Raw genomic sequence first — 17,399 nt, forward strand, 5'->3', positions numbered from 1 at the left:
TTATAAAATAATGTTCTTAATATGAGGGCGTTAGAATCGTAAAAAAAATTATGATAAAATAAAAATAATGATTTGTTTGCAAATGATCCCTCCCCATACAAAAGTTGTATATACGACACAACATACGACTATCCGTAATTGGCACCGTCTATTGCTTTCCTTTATATGGGTAGTGGCCACCGCCAATCATGGATTTTCACGCGCGATAGACACAACTAGGGGGCACAATAAGGTTTTTAGCACCCCTGAATTCAAATGTAGCACTCCTGTTTTTATTTATCAGATCTATATTATCTGTAGTAATTACAGTTAAATACCATTTAATTTTATTTTCAGCAATTTCAGCACCCCCAATATTTGGGCTCTAGTTGCGCCCATGGTCATGTGTATGTTATCAATAGTTGTGTGTCGTGTGGCAATAGATAAGGAATATTTGTACAGAGGTAAACGTGTTAAATATTCAAGTGAATTTTAATTTTTTATTATAAATATACTATGGTAAAACATCAATTTAAGAAATTAATTTTTCCTAACTCGGAGAGATTTAATATTATTAATGCAATATGGATTAAAAAACTTTCATATTTTTTAAAATAAAGACGTTTTGATGACATTAATTTAGAAATTTTTTATACAATTCTTAAAAAACTTAACGATCAGACTATAGTATAACATTTTTTATATATTGCATATATTTCACTTATTTAAATATGATCTATAAATTCTTACCATAATAAAGTTTCGATAATCAAGAGTAAAAATCCGTACAAAATCCACTTAGGTCCAAACATTTGAAGTAAAGCGCTTAACAAACTAGGATGTCTATTTGACTTTTTGGCTTTAGCCAACTCTATTCTCCATTTCCTTAAATGAGACAGATTCAACTTTTAATAAAACAAATTCAGAATAATATGTTTTTTATGAATTTACTTTTCTAGTTCATTCCCTAATGATGACGACAAATGATCATTAAGAGTTGAATACAAATCATTTATCTCTAAATCTCTTTTATTTCCTATTTGAAAGAGTTTCAAAATCCATCTGAATAAGATGAAACAAAAACAAAATTAATATTTTTTATAAAAATTTGTTTTTATCAAATTATTATTTGCATTTTGACTGTAAACTAGAATAGGATAATTGTTACACTTTAAGCAGAGCGAGAGAGCTTATGGATTTACCATGTGTATGTTTTTTATTACAGTATGCATTTGAAGGATTTCTCAAGCTAACAAAGGTTTTTTTCTGATAGGAAATGTTTCCAGTCAGTGCAATTTGGGAGTCTAAATTAACTCTAATAAATCACAAAAATTTGTATCATTTTATAAATAAAAATGTATATAACTTTGAATTTTAATTCTTAGGGCTTCAAATTGAACAGTATTATTCATACATTTTTTTTTAATAAAAAAAATAAAAGTTAACAGAACGCCTTAAAATATTTCAAAATCATTAAAAAATAAAATGTTATTTAACCGAAATTCGATTAAACGATTAGCTATTTTGTTTTCGAAAAATGTTAACCGTATGTTAATATAAACAAAACACCCTTATTAACGTTATATAAATATGTAGGGTGTTGAAATGGTTGAGGAAACTAGTATACGTGTACTCTCAAGAGTGGCCAAATGAAGAATATTTTAAAAAAATTTTTTATCTTCAAAACCTGGGCTTTATCTAATTATCTTTAGAACATTATTTCGAGTCCAAAAATTAATACTTGTATATGGGATTTTTTATAAATTTTTCATGTAAATCGATATGTGACATCGATTTTGGGCTTGTCACCCATATTCACGCCCGAGTCGCAAGGATCAGAAAAATTGTTGTGACATATCGATTGATATGAGAACTCTGCAAGATAAACGAAGGTGAAATTTATTTGTTATTATTTCACAAAACACACAATTTTTTATCAAGAAAAAAATCATTTACATATAGGACCATTATTAATCTGGTCAAAATTATCTTCAAATGGTAAATAAATGAAAACTTATCACGGTATAACAAATACATTCCTCGCTCCACTTAGCACACAAAATGTCTAATAAAAAGCTTGATATTTTTATGAATAAAATAATATTCAATTTGAACAAATTTAATTATTGATTTAAATATCAACTTTACAGGTTAGGCCTATCTATTAATTACTACAAAACATACATGTACATGTATATTTATTTTATACTCTTTTTAATTAATCATACACTGTCATAACTTACCCAAAGGTGAGGATTTCGAAAAAATTAGCATTAGCCCTAGGATGTGGAGGCCGCTCTACTTTAATACCTGCATCCATATTTATCCTAAAATAAAACCAATTATTAAATATAACATTTTTCAAGTTTTTTCTTGCTATATAAATATCCAGATGGACATGATCAGTTAAATCGGATATAATTTGATATAATTGTTACATACAACAAATACATTTCTAAACCCATTAAAAGTTTTTAAAAAAACGTTTCAACGCCTAATTAATAATAATAGAAAATAATAAATTAGATAATCATTTTTTATTTGAATTAATGAATTGATACATTTTCAACCATTAAATAATTTAATAAAAAAATCAGAAAATATGTTGCATTTTCTTATGATAAAAAAAATGTATTTAACAACTCTTCCATTTCTATGAATAGATTAATAACTTAATTATCCAATACGTGTAAAATGTATTAGTTTTTTTTATTTTTCAGATATAAATTAGGTACCTTGAATTTTTCATTATTTATATTTCTAAATTTAAAATCTACACTTACACCCTTGTTTATTGCTAATAAAAAAAGAGTAATTTTGCTACTGATAGAAAATACTGATTCTTAAGTGGGTTGAAATGGTACTAAATTGTTGGAATTTAAATACCGTAGATTCAAGTTGAATAAAATTGAGTTCTGATAATGCATATATTTATTTAAACATTTTTTTGAAAATGACAATAAAATAATATAAAATAGCAATAATTATTTTTATAGTAACAAGAAATTAGAATAATGTTTAACTAATGGGATATTGGAAATATGATTTTAACCAAAAACAAGTAGACATTTAAATTATTTTTTTGAAATACAATCATGTGCACATTTGCTCTCAGCCCTTTCGTGTAATCGTGTCTCGTTTAAAATTAACTGATCGGTGAACAGAATTTTGACATTATTTTTTGATCTAACTTATACTTATTATGAAAATAAATGTATAATATTATTAATGTTGGTATAGTATTAAATATAATCATGTTATATAAAAGTGCACTTTACGGAAACTGGAAAAGTATGATAACAAGATCCTCCTAGAAGATATTTGTCCCCTTGGCTCCAAATGTACAAAATAGTTATGGTTATATCCCCTCCTAGAAAAAAATCCTAGATACGCCACTGTAGGTAACTGAATATAAATGGAATACATGAAATGGGTAGCCCTTACAATGATGAACAACCCATTCTTTGCTTCATTTTTTCTATGTATTAATAAAAATGTATTTTGTAAATATTTCATACGACAAATTACATAATATAAATAATATCAAATAATCAAAAAAAAAAAAAAATTATTAATGAAAAATGATCACCCGATGTATATATATATAATTTTAACAACACGGGACAGTTATAATTATCATAATAGTAGTTATAATAAAAATAATAATAATACGGTAATACTAACCACCCGCTGCAATACACTCGTCGTAATATAATAAATATATTTATATACGATACAACGGCTACACAGATGACGCGCGACCGGACTCGTATGGACGACAATACAATTAGACGGTCGATCCGATAAAATGAACGACGTCAAACAATTTAACCGAATGTTCGACGTAATCAAATCAAAAAGGAGTATCGCACCCGAAGAAGCGGTGACATAAAAAACGCAACTTGAAAATATTTATATACATTGTATGTATATTATAAGAAGAAACTCAAAAATACGGCACGTATTTGGTCGGAACCACACCACAATGAGGTGGTTTACAGTCACGGGAGCTCACACGTTTACGAAGGCTACAAGGCAGCACGTCGACAACACGACAGAACACGGTCAAATGCGGCCGACGTCAGCCCGGCGGTGTCGAACACGAGATCGGGAGTGGTGGGTGACGACTGACAGCAAAAACTGACGTTCGCGGATATTTTCCACTGCTCTCGTATCACGTACCCCGATAACATGTTATGAACAGTTCATTAAATACCAATTTCAAACAAAACCAGAACACCAGTCAGTATAGGTAGCACAACTATTACACAGCATAGTTTTTCTTTTATAATAATACTCAGGGCCGCGAAGACAGTGCCCTACAACCGGGTGTGCAGGGTGTGCGTTGCACGCAGACCCGGACCTCGTACCACATTATGGGGCCTCAAAAGGTGTTAAATGCTCAAAAATGTACAACAATTAGGGGCTTCAAGATTTTGATCTGCATACGGACCTCAAATGATTCAGTTGCGGCCTGGGCCGCTTCATATCGGGCCGAAGTCTGGTTACCTTTTTAAATAAAATCTTCATTATAAATTTAAAACCTACTCTTCTAACAGCTCTAACTACAATTTTTATTCAGCTATTGTGTTAACTCTTCAATCTTCTTTGATAAAATGAAAGTACGATTAATGGAAAATTAATTTTAGAATAAACTGTTTCATTATCTTTATCGTAACACACGTATTTTCATATGTTAACGAATTGTTTTTTCTTGTTTTTAGTACAAAAAATAAATATACACTTTTAGTTGTAATTGTGTTTTCAATCAATTACATTGATACTATTGATGATTATTGGGAACATTGCATGGATCGTAATATTCTGCATCATGACCGTAAAAAATATAGGTTATCTTTAACATTATATTTATATATTAAATGTTTTAAAAAATTTGTTCTTGCTGGATGTTTTATCTAAAACCTTATACCTAAATCTTTACTCTGCTTATAAGTCATATATCACTAAATGATAAATAAATAAAATACAAAAATATATATATTTCACTCGATTAGTAGTACTTGTTATATAGCAGGGGTGGCCACAACGAGGCTCGCGAGCCACATGCGGCTCTTAAATCAGTTTCGTGCGGCTCTTGAACTAAATTTAGACTAAACTTAAATAATATAAAATTTGTTAATATCGTTAGAAACGTTAGATAGCATTTTTATTGCCGTCGATTTCGTTATCATTACAGTCGTTATTACGACCGCGTCAGACGACGACAATAATTTCCGGCGACAATTTTCGTTATCGCGTTGCCGCGTTAATGTTTTTAATATTTTTCTGTGTGCTGTTTGAATACAGTTGTAGCCTAGTGTCCGAACAGTTGCCGCGTTAATGTTTTAAATATTTTTCTGTGTGTAGTTGTTGTGTGCTGTTTGAATACAGTTGTAGCCTAGTGTCCGAACAGTTACGATGTTATCTATGAAGCGTAAATATGAAGAGGAGAATCGAGCTTTTAATACAGACTGGGAGGAAGAATTCCTTTTTGTAGAAAGAAACGATAAGCCAATGTGTCTTTTATGTCAAGTAACTTTGTCACAGTTTAAGGCTAGTAATCTAAAACGCCATCATGACAGTAACCACAGTGGTTTTAATAAAGATTTTCCTGTTGGCTCTCAGTTAAGGAAAACCAAACTGAAATCACTTAAAGAAAAACTTCATGGTCAGAGTAGAGTTATGTCAATGTTTACCAAGGAAGCAGATTTAACAACTGAGCTGTACAAGCTTTATCTTGGCTTTTAATATTGCAAAAGCAAAAAATCCTTACACAGAGGGGAAGTATATTAAGAAAAACATGGCTCAAGTTATTTCGGTTTTAGAACCGGAAAATAAAAAACTGCAGAAATTAATAAACGAAATGCCTGTTGCTAGACACACAATAGAGAGGCGAATTTCTGCTATTATTGCCGATATTTTAAATAATTTACAAACAAATTTAAGCAAGTGTTTAGCAGTAAGCCTAGCACTGGACGAGTCTACTGATATTAAAGATATGCCACAACTTGTCATATTTGTGAGGTATGTGTCAAAAGACTTAGAGGTGGTGGAAGAACTTTTAAACCTGGTTACTTTGAAGAATACTACTCGGGGTTATGACATTAAAGAAGCCCTGGATGGGGTTTTACAGAAAAACGCAGTGCCCATCGGTAATATAGTTAGCATTGCTACCGATGGTGCACCTTCTATGACTGGTACAAAACAAAAGCTTATTGGACTATTAAAAGCTGACATATCATATCCTGATTTCCTACCTGTACACTGTATTATTCACAGAGAACATTTAGCAGCAAAATATTTTCAATATCCACATAGTATGCAAATAGTTCTAAAAATTGTAAACTGTATTCTCTCATGTGCCAAAACACACCGACGGTTCAAATCTTTTATAGAAGATATGAACAACTATGAGTTACCTAATGATGTATCTTGGTACTGCTTAGTCTGTTTAGATGGCTATCAATAAGCAATGTTCTTGGCAGTTTTTTGAGTTACTTGATCCAATCAAAAAGTTTATGGAAGAAAAAGGAAAATCTTTTCCTGAACTTAATGAACCCCAGTGGTTGTTAGATTTGGCTTTTTTTACAGATGTGGTTCAGTATTTACAAACTCTAAATAAATCTTTACAAGGAAAGGAAAAACTTATTTCTGATTTGGCCCAGATTGTATTTGGCTTTCATAACAAGTTAAAGCTTTTTACAAAAGACCTTCAGACAAAAACATTTGCTCACTTCAAATGTTTGAAGAAAATTAGTGAAAGCTTTCCCGACATTCCGGTAGAAACTGAAGAATATATGAATAAGATATCAGGCCTTGCTGAAGAAATCAATCGCAGATTTAATGATTTAAGATCACTTAATACTGGAGTGTCGCCAGTGGGCGGCTTCTCCTTTCATGTTTTCTGACTGTAACCTTAATTGTTAACACTTAAGCTTATTATACACAATTTGTATAGATTGTTTAAATTCAAATAAAGAACAAAAAAAAAAAAAAAAAAAAGATCACTTAAACCTTCATTTTCATTCCTGGAAAATCCTTTTGCTGTTGATGTTGTGAGCGATGGCTGTCCTATTTCATCACCAATAACAAAGGATATAGCAGCTGTAGAGTTGGAATTACTAGAACTGCAAGAAGACGAAGGACTAAAAGGACTTAAACGAAGTGGCGTTTCAACCATAGAATTTTGGAAAAAATGTCCCAGAAGAAAAATACCCACAAACAAAAATGTGCGCTATGAAACTTATTTCAATTTTTGGCACTACTTATGTGTGTGAATCATTGTACTCAACGTTAAAATTCATTAAATCTAAATATCGATCTGAACTAACTGATGAACATTTAAGTGAACTTGTGCGAACTGCTCTTACAAATTATCAGCCAGATTTCACAAAGCTCACAGAAAAAATGAACACTCGAAAAAGCACTTCTCATAAATAAATCAATAATAATGTAAATGACTATGTCAATAATAATAATGTTTTATGTAATGTAAAAAATAAACGTTCCTTCAATTTGAGTTCATTTTTCAATGTGTCTTCATTTCAAAAACATCGCTTTACAATGTGGCTCACCTCAAATTAGCTTTATAAATTTACGGCTCCCAAAGTTAAGGTTAGTGGCCACCCCTGTTATATAGTTATGCATTCAGGGATAATATTCGTAATTATACTTACCAAATAATCTTCACGCCATATCGATGAGCTTACATCGTTCTCCTGTATCATGTTATAAATGTTCGTTCCTCATAATATGGAATTTAAGATAAAAATGTCGGTTAAGTATATAGTTGGAAAAAGCTCATTACTACTGCTTTTGAATATAGTTAATCAGTTATGTTTTCGATATTTAGATTAGGTAATTTAAAATAATAAATATTAATTTAAAACTGGAAAAATGAGTAGCAGTGGTAAAATAGGACGCAATCCCAGATTAAGAAGGGTCAGGGGCCCCATCCTATACACGTGGGACATGTATAAAGGGCCCCTAGGCTAAAAATTACATTGAGTAATAATTTGTATTTTTTATAGTATCTACGATTACAAGAATATTTTTATGTTTTTTCTTGTTTGGGGCCCGTGACATGCTTACATATATATACGAGTATATATATATGTGTGTTTATATATATAATATAAATAAAATCTTAAAATCATTTACTACACAAAAAGCAAGAAAAATTACTTTTACATAAACTATTTATTTAATTTAATTTGTAGGTATATGGAATATAATAAATTACAATCTGTAATATTTGTATTATACAAAATTAAATATGTTTAAATTTTATATTATTATATATTTTCATAATATTAATAAATTATTTTCTTTGGTAGGGGCCTAACCATCCTCATGGGATCAATACACTACTGTCTAGTAGACATAACGTGGTTGTGGTGCCAACTGAATTGATGAGTAGTTCATCGTCATGCTAGAGCTGACAGCAGCTAACAATTACTGGAATAGATTGCACTCTATTATAGAGAATATGGGATTGACAAATTCAGACTTATATGGCAAGAAAGTGCAGCAAAGTTCTTCTCATCCTCATGAAGTGAATTGGGATTCACCAGTGGTAGTGACTATAGCCCATTACCTGGGTTGCTGTTTGGGGTAAGGGAACCGGATGCTGGGTCCAGTGATGTCAGCGGTCGGCGGCCGGAGACGTGATTGCGGAGCCGGTGGTTGTGGACGCGGCTGTACAGTCGGCTGTTGCGGCCGTAGCTGCGGAGTCGACTGCTGCTGGCGTGGTTGTATGTACTGTGGGCACTGGTTTCCGCCGTCGTTGCTGGGCCGGTCTCCCGGACACCGGTTGCACTAGGCGTGTCGGACGTCCTTGCGTTGTCGCCGCTGTCGGTCTCCGGACCGTCCGCTGTGCGTGGCGGACTGGACCCGATACGGGCCGGCGGTTCATCGGTACCGTTGGATGGTCCGGAGCTGCCGCGCGTGCTCGTGCCATCCCCACTCGTACGCCGCCCACAAACGGGGGTCGGCTCGTAATACCGCCGTGTCCACGTCACCGATTTGCTGCACCGACAATTCCTGCGGCGTGTCCGGCGGAAACACCGCCCCCAGCCCGATCAGCGTGTCCCGTGTTCGCCGTAGGAGGTTGAGTTGGGAGGTGGTCTGCCACACCATGTCCTCCAAGCTCGACCTCAGGTGAGTCCTACGCAGACGTCAACGGTTGTCTCGGAGCTCCGCGGGTGCATTCCCTTCGTGTGAAATCTATGGAATAACGACCATTTATTATCTAACAAAAGAAAGAAAAATATAGCAAAAACCATCTGTGACACCACTAGTTTTTTTTTTCTTTTGTTTTTCGCACGACTTAGCCGACTGCGGAACGAATATCAGTTCGTATGGGAGGGTTTTAAACTGGAGACGTGCACCTTGCGCGGTGGGTTCTGATCTGTCCAAAAAACCCCTTTCCCCAGTTTTCCTGAAGTGTGACGGAGCCCATCCATTTCGCGGCGAAGCCCGTGTGGAAACCCTGATCGGCTTTGGAGAGTGGGTGTACCTTCACGAAAAACTGGTCCCCGACAGCAAACGCACGTCGGTTTCTTTTCGATTTATCGGCACCCGTGTTCATGTCCGATTTTGCCGGAACCCACGGCGTACTATCAGAACTCACGGTTAATGCCCAATCTCCAGGACTTTTAGTTTCATATCAAAATACCGAAACTGAAGGTGAAACGCCGGTCCTGTCGTTCTTCCGGTCGCGCAATGTAAATAGAACCGAAGAAAGTTTCTGGTCCTATGAACGATGATTATCATTCACCAGAAGTGCTCGCAGGCCTTTTTTCAACTCCTGATTACGTCTTTCCACCGGATTGGCCCTCGGGTGGTATACTAGGGTAGTCCACCCCTCCATCCCTGTGCGCGCGAAATTCTCGCAGGTGTATGTTACGAGAGCTTATCGCCACGGCAGAATCCAGTAGATTGCCACACGTATAGATGGAAAATTAAAGAATGAAGTAGGAGGGATATAATAAAATGATCAGCAATTGGTTTATCAAATACAAAGTCTTATTAGATTAAATTAAATAAACATTGAATAAGAACATTGAATAAGCTTATTAACTAAAAGGCAAAAGGGGGGGAGAAGCAACGTATAACGTATAAAATAAATGTCCCCAATGGGCGCATAGGACAAATATATTTTGTTTTCATAAAATAATTAAAAGGTTGACCTGTCTTCAAACGGTGCCACGATGATTGGTATCCGAAATTATCTACGTCCACACTAAATTAAGTTTCATAAAGTATAGTTCACTTATTAAACGACGAAGGCGTACGTATCACGTGTACGACGACGAAGGCGCACGTGTCACGTTTACGACGACGAAGGCGTCGAATTATAACCCAAAAAAGGCGACGAAGGCGCACTTAACTAACGGCGACGAAGGCGTCGTTTTATAACCCAAAAAAAGCGACGAAGGCGCACTTACCTAACGGCGACGAAGGCGCACGTGTCACATGTTCAAAAAACGAAGGCGATAGAAAAAATGGCGACGAAGGCGCACGTACATCCAGAATACAACCACAAAACACACAGGCACACGAAAAAGTGAATAATAACACGCAGTTTAGATCGTGTTTTACACTCCTGTGCTGGCGGTGAAAAAAAAGAAAAACATATATGATCACTATACGCGTTACCAACTCGTCCACGCCAGGACACGCGGTAGTATTACCAACTGCGCCTTATTGTTGATATGTAACAGGACCGAACAATCCCCCATCGGTTGAATGCACTTGTCCACACATCCGAGGTAAACTGAGGGCCATTATCACTTAGTAGCACACGTGGGTAACCAAATTTCGCGAAAAATTCCCTTTCCAAAGTTTGGGTAATTACGGTAGCCGTTGCTGCACCCAAGGGATACACTTTCACAAATCTACTGTGACAATCAGTGGCTACTAAAATATTGGTTTTACCCCGACCCGTTCGTGGGTAAGGACCCATTAAATTGACACTTACCACTTCCCATGGTTGGGCTGGCTTTCTAGGGCGTAACGGAACATCGATTTTATTATTTAACGGTTTAGTACATTTGCATATGTGGCAGGCCGCCACGTAACGCCGAGTAGACTCCCGTACGGACTTTCAATAAAACCTATTTATTATCGCCCTATATGTCTCTTTCCACCCCGGGTGTCTCGCCAGGATGTGGTCATGATAACGCCATAGGATATGATCCTGTTTGTCAACGGGTATCACTACCAAACTACTTATCATATTATCTACATTGCCCCCTACTTTCTTTTTCTTGTGTAGGCCCTCCTCGAAAATGAAATTATTGAATTTTTTTAGTCAGTCAAGACACGTATTACTCACCGGACCATCAGACTTAAAAATAGACAAAATATTTTGGATTTTGGGGTCCGCACCCTGCCAATCTATTAATGTCTGAAGGGAAATGGGGCTCTCGTCGCGCGAGTTTGGATAAATATGATAAAGTTGTTCTGGTCCTCTATTTCCGATTACCATGTTACTCGTTGGAAAACCAACCAAATTTTCCTCTAACGCGTCTTCATTCAAAGTCGGACCGTCCGTGGGAAATCGAGATAACATATCGGGACCCTCATTTTGTATTCCGGGAACATGTCTAACAACGAAATCTAATGTCCCTAACTGTAGCGCCCACCAAGTTAGCTTACTGTTTTTATCTTTTGCTCGATGAAGCCTCGTCAGCGCCAAGTTATCGGTTTACAGTTCAAAGGTAAGAGATTCCAGAAAAGGTCAAAATTTATCAATCGCCCAAATTAGCCCTAAGCACTTACGCTCTACCGCCGCATATTTACGTTGCGTTTCGCTAACTTTTTACTGGCGTATGCAATTATTTTTCTTTCTAGGGTATCCTCCTGTTGAAATAAAATTGCGCCAACCCCTACTCCGGACCTATCCGTTTGTAAACATAATGGTTTCGAAAAATCGGGGGGGAGGAGGGGGGTTAATTTAGGGAAGTCGTACAACTTCTTCCTGATATCATCAAAGGAACCTTGTTCGACTTTAGACCAACGCCATCTGACACCCTTTTTTAGTAAACTAGTCAAGGGATTAATGATGTCGGGCGTGATTGTGTACAAACTGACTATACCAGTTGCACACGCCCAAAATTTTTCGTAACATCCGTATATTTTTGGGTACAGGATGGTTTAGAATTGCCTCCAACTTCTCAGGTTGTTCGTCGATGCCATCGGCGTCGAAGAAATGCCATAAAAACGAAATTTGGGTCTGACCAAAATGACACTTTTTGGGATGACAAGTTAAGCCACTCCTATGTAATCTCTCGACTACTTTGTCAATATGGATCAGGTGTTCCTCGAGATCGTATGAATAAATAACGATGTCGTCTAAATACACCTCCACAAAGTCACCTATCAGCCATTTCAATACCTCCCCCATCAGGCGCACGAAAGTTGCCGGGGAATTTTTCAAACCAAATGGAAGTACTCTAAACTGAAATAGTCCCCTTAGTTTCGGAAAGCTGTGTATTTTCGGACTTCAGGTTTTAAAGATAGTTGCCAATATCTGGATTTAAGATCTAACATAGTAAATACACTCGCACCTTTCATACCGCGAACCATTTTATGGAGATTCCCCATTGGTTGCGCGTCCGTGATAATTGCATCGTTCAGTCGCCTGTAATCTACATACAGTCGAAACGATCCATCTTTCTTTTTCGCAAGTACCACAGGTGACGATCATGGTGAAATGGTCGGTTCTACCAACCCTTGCTCCTCCATTTCCCGCACCATATCATTAACATACTGTTGTTTTTCAGGTGGACAAGGGTAGGGTCGCAGTGCCACAGGCGTAGGATTATTAAGTTGAATGTCATGTTCAATTAATTTTGTAATACCTATGCTTCCACTAAAAACATTTGCATACTTGGTCAGTATTGTTTTCATTTTCTGTATGTACTCGGGTTCACCCGTAAACAGTACTTCGGAAAAATCGGGAAGTTGGGTCGGTGGGGGGGGGGTTACTTTTTTACAGCACACCGAAGCGCGTTGTCTGGAGCCTATATAAATCGTGTAATTCGTATAATCTAACTATACTTGATTTTGAACTAGAAAGTCATGGCCTAACAAAACATCACTGAACAAATCGTATAGTACGACCGCTCTAAAAGTGAATTCTAAATTCTAAATTTTAGTCTCAAACGAAGCTTCACCCAGGGCCGGATTTGACGGGGGGCATTAAGGGCATATGCCCCGGGCCCCCAAATTTTAGGTGCCGTTGCACAATCGTGGTGGGTTCAAATTACGAAGCAAAATAACCGGAGATTCAACCTTCAGTTGTAAATTATGCGGTGGCTTGCCTAGTAAATCCAATGAGTTTAAAAACTCTGTTGGATAATTTACAGCTTCAGTAACATCGCAAACTGTATCAATAGATTTGTATGACTTTCATCTGTAGTAGTAACTTTCCCATCACCGATATCTAACAATTGTTTTAAGAATCTTCCACACGCAGCTTTTTTTGATTGAATCGCAAGTATCGTAATCATTAGCTTTCTATCTTTAAATACATATCGACCATGAATTGTTGACAAAGCTCACGACATCGTAGAATAACGATGTCCTGATCGCGTCTAATCATTGATATGCATAATAATCCTTCGAACTAACATTCTTGATTGTTTATATTATTTAATTTATTAAATAATATTAATCTCGTTGGTAACGTACAAAATAAAATTTGTTGTAAAGTACTTTTAGCTAATATTCTTCACTCCCCATCAATATTTTGTTGAACGAATATCCATTTCCCTGATCTACTACGATTTTAACTTTTCAATCAAGATTTTCGTTTGAACAACTCCCGTTATTAAAATGGATTACTTATACATAGTAATATACTTAACAATATACTTAATATTTTAGTTTTAATAAATTATCATAGGCGAATATTGGTAGGGTATTGGCCCTCTCCCCTTAAACTCAGAACTTAAAACTTAACGAATTGAAGTTTCTCTGCGGTTCTATAACGATTTTATACATTTTCATGCTTTCCTAAAGCTACTCCTAGATGCAATCAAATATTCATTTATGAATTATATATGTTACGGTGAATGATGTAAAAGGGGTAAAAGACGTGATTCCCCGGTAAATGACATAATTTACCTAAAAATTGGTAAACGTTGTAAATGCAGACGTTCTCCGGTTATTGTCGTCAATCACCAGTTTAATTGGAGAATGACGTTTAATACTTTTATGTCGGTGTGAACGATCAGCGATAAGCGTGTAGGTGCCGAATAAGCTTCATACAACTGTTCGTGTCCCAATACCAGATGTTGATAGAGCACGAGGTTCTCTGCGTAATTTACTTGCTGTTATTATTTCATGCGAAGATGACATGTATAAATTATGTTAGCCAATTTTAATTTGATAATGTTTATTTAATTTAAATAAAATAAATACCCGAATGCTTGAACCAGGTACAGAATATGGGGTGTTGAAACACAAATATACATGAGCACAAATTTCTCCATGTAAAAAAAAATTTCTAGAGCTAGATGAAGCCATGAAAAAAATTAAAGACAGGGAAATAACATTAAGAGAAGAAGCAGGACATGGAATAGCTGGTCATCAAGGATTTAATCGATGCAACTGCAAAACTGGTTGTGGTACTAAAAAATGTGCTTGCAATGCAGCGAAAATGTTGTGCAGTTCAAAATGTCATAGTAACCAAAATTGTACAAATAAATAATTTGTAATATGCACGTATTTTATTATTTTATTATTTTTTTATTTTAACAATAAATCATTATTATAAATAATACCTATAGTAAAAAAATCAGTGTATTATTTGAGAATTATCATCATTTACCACTAGTTTTGGTAAATGACATCAATGACCGGTGAAAGATGTACATTTGAATTTAAAATCTGGTTTTTTACATCATTTACCTACATAATCGAATCATTTTGGTAAAAGACGTCATTCACCGGAGAATGACGACATTCACCAATATTCATCTTTTACCGTAACATATACAGTGTTGTATGATCGGCAACAATTTACTAGATTCATTAGATTAGTGACTACCAAACACTTTGTATATAATTTTTATTGTATATATATATATATATATACCATATACAAAGTTCTTTTAAATTGTATGTTATAATAAACATTAACTAGGGTTGTGTTACGCCGTTACCGATCTTACAACGATCGGCGGTTGTCGGCAACGACTAGCGTGTGATGCTATATGCCGGAGCGGAGTGGGTTACCTACTCAAATATTATATTATACAATACACATAAATAAATTAAAGAATAATAATAATTTTAATTATAATATACTTAGTATAGGACACCCTGGGAATACTTAGCAGTATATATATATATATATATACAAATAATAAAATACGCCACACAGTTTATCAAATAAAATACAATAACACTAGTATACAAATAATACACAGACGACTTGGTTCGTAATAATGTCGACGTTGGAATGAAATAGTGGTGGCAGTGATGGACCTACATGGTTAGCTAAGTTGTTAAGAAATAAAAAATTGAACGTTTAAGTGTAGTGTTTAAAGTATATTAATACCTAATAAATAAGGGGGTAATAAAAACTGTATTTGATACAGACTGTAATAATCCGGAAAAACTTAAAAAAAAAAAAAAATAAAAATAAATAAGGAATACAATGATGAGATGTATGGTGGTATCATGTAAGTACGTATTATGGGTTGATTATCTTTCTCTTTGTTTAAGGGAGGGCTCTTGGGGTTAGAAAGATTCGAAAGCCGATTAGCGCAACTGGATAGTCTGGCAAGCCAAATAAAATAGTACTTACTTGTTTTGTAGCAGGTATTCGAATTCCAACGAGCTGTGCAATTACAACTATCGCAGGTGTAATGGCTCATCACTAATGAGGTTGGACTGAAATGAGACAAACACAGGATTTGATGTACTGCAATTAGACACTTTTCAACACTCGCGCAGAAAACTTAAATCAAATAAATAAACTATAAAAATTAAATAGTCGTACACAGTGATCACTCGTCACAAAAGACTCCTTTATTAATCTGACGGTTGGTGCTCACGCATTGACGACCTAAGATCAAGAGCCCCTTACGCACACACCGGTGGCTTATGGACAACAGCTCTGGGAGAGAGTTCTGTATCCCTATTACATGGTATAGAAGGGTATGGTAGGTGCCTCTTGGACTGATCGTTTCAAGATGTGACCTACTTATGATGTCGATGAAGTATTGTAGGGTTAGGCGGAACATAATTTATAAAAATAAATGTAAATTAAAAATATCTGAATAAAAAACTAATTGTATTATAAACACTAACTTTATAGTTATTCACAGCACTTTCCAAAAAGTATTCCAAATATATTAGAATATATATATATACTTATATATTTTAGCAGAATTCGAAAGCAAAAATAATAATTCAAATGGTATTAAATAATTTATTTTTTCGATTCAACATTTATGAATGAACAGAATAATCAGTGGTGTACATTCAAATTTACTAGAGGGGAGAGGGGTTCAAAAAAAATAATGCACTTGTCAAAAATATTATTTCATATATCTTTCTTAGAACCTTATAGTAAAATGGTTGTAAAATGAATTATCAATTTATATTCATACAAAAATGCCATGCATTATTTAGTGAACATAATGATAACACAACCATACATTTTGTTTTACTCTAAGCTCAGAGTGAAAAAATAAAACTTATATAATTATATATATATATGTATATAAAATTAAAAAATATTGTATTAATCGAAAAAAAATACAATTTAATTATAAGTATTTAAAATGTGTTAAGGTCTAGCATAAAAATGTATATTAATTATTGAATTAGTACCAACATGATGTAACACAATGTGCTTTTAAATTATCAAATAGAAAACTTCTACGATTGTCACGTAACATCGCCTTATATTTCGAAAAACTTCTTTCCAAGTCTGCTGACACAATGGGTATGTATTTGAAATAAGAAATATCTTCTGGTGACAACTCTGCAAGATCTTCATCATCGTTTCTTATTTCTCTGCTTATAATTCCAGAAATTTTTTTTATTCGTGATAATCCAGGATTTTTTGATAATACTAATATAATATAATAATAATAATAGTTTCACTTTAGCAAATTCAATACCACGTTCTCCTTCACTCAATTTATTTTCAACACTTTGAACCAATTCTAGACTTTTTCCAAGATTAACACCCTATTTTTCTAGACATGTGATAGTGTCTGTTATACATTGGAAATTTGATAAAATTACCGAAAGTTCATTTTTGATTGAGTTATTAAATGTGTCGACCACTTCTTTGACTTTGTCGAAATTCATACCATAATAAAAGGCGGCATCTAGCCACGTTCCCCATCGGGTAATAATAGGTTGTGGTGGCAAACTTAAGTTTAGACATTTTT

General features: G+C 34.7%; 3 protein-coding genes and 1 pseudogene across 5 annotated transcripts in view; 3 read left to right on the forward strand and 1 right to left on the reverse strand.

The window, feature by feature from the left end:
* Positions 1-4,122, reverse strand: part of LOC112680056 (probable multidrug resistance-associated protein lethal(2)03659) — a 62,620-nt gene extending 58,498 nt beyond the window's left edge. The window contains exons 1-4 of one of the 3 annotated variants that reach the window (XM_025550053.1): positions 3,664-4,121; positions 2,223-2,306; positions 931-1,041; positions 730-864 (exon numbers count right to left, since the gene is read on the reverse strand). In XM_025550053.1, coding sequence (XP_025405838.1) covers positions 730-864; positions 931-1,041; positions 2,223-2,299 — 323 coding nt within the window. In that variant the 5' untranslated portion in view covers positions 2,300-2,306; positions 3,664-4,121. Of the gene's footprint in view, positions 1-729; positions 865-930; positions 1,042-2,222; positions 2,307-3,663 lie in introns of all 3 variants that reach the window. The other 2 variants (XM_025550058.1, XM_025550063.1) reach the window with 2 other exon arrangements.
* A 1,275-nt stretch (positions 4,123-5,397) lies between these two features.
* LOC112679591 (general transcription factor II-I repeat domain-containing protein 2-like) lies at positions 5,398-5,727 on the forward strand. The gene has a single exon (XM_025549464.1). It carries the CDS (start codon positions 5,398-5,400, stop codon positions 5,725-5,727), a length of 330 nt encoding a protein of 109 aa, XP_025405249.1.
* Positions 5,728-5,779: 52 nt separating this feature from the next.
* Positions 5,780-6,887, forward strand: LOC112679600 (general transcription factor II-I repeat domain-containing protein 2-like). The gene is made up of 2 exons (XM_025549476.1): positions 5,780-6,319; positions 6,435-6,887. The coding sequence occupies exons 1-2, from the start codon at positions 5,780-5,782 to the stop codon at positions 6,885-6,887; spliced, it is 993 nt and encodes a 330-aa protein (XP_025405261.1).
* A 5,402-nt stretch (positions 6,888-12,289) lies between these two features.
* Positions 12,290-14,698, forward strand: LOC112679608 (annotated as a pseudogene).
* The last annotated feature ends 2,701 nt before the right edge of the window (positions 14,699-17,399 follow it).

This window comes from Sipha flava, unplaced genomic scaffold (genome assembly GCF_003268045.1).
Source record: "Sipha flava isolate LNK unplaced genomic scaffold, YSA_version1 100_pilon_pilon, whole genome shotgun sequence".
NCBI lineage: Eukaryota > Metazoa > Arthropoda > Insecta > Hemiptera > Aphididae > Sipha > Sipha flava.

Bases quoted from the DNA above. Each gene is read 5' to 3' on its own strand.
- LOC112679600 (XM_025549476.1), top strand. From the start codon at position 5,780: ATGGCTCAAGTTATTTCGGTTTTAGAACCGGAAAATAAAAAACTGCAG. The intron at 6,320-6,434 runs GTAAACTGTATT...TAGTCTGTTTAG, and splicing joins TGCAAATAGTTCTAAAAATT to ATGGCTATCAATAAGCAATG.
- LOC112679591 (XM_025549464.1), top strand. From the start codon at position 5,398: ATGTTATCTATGAAGCGTAAATATGAAGAGGAGAATCGAGCTTTTAAT.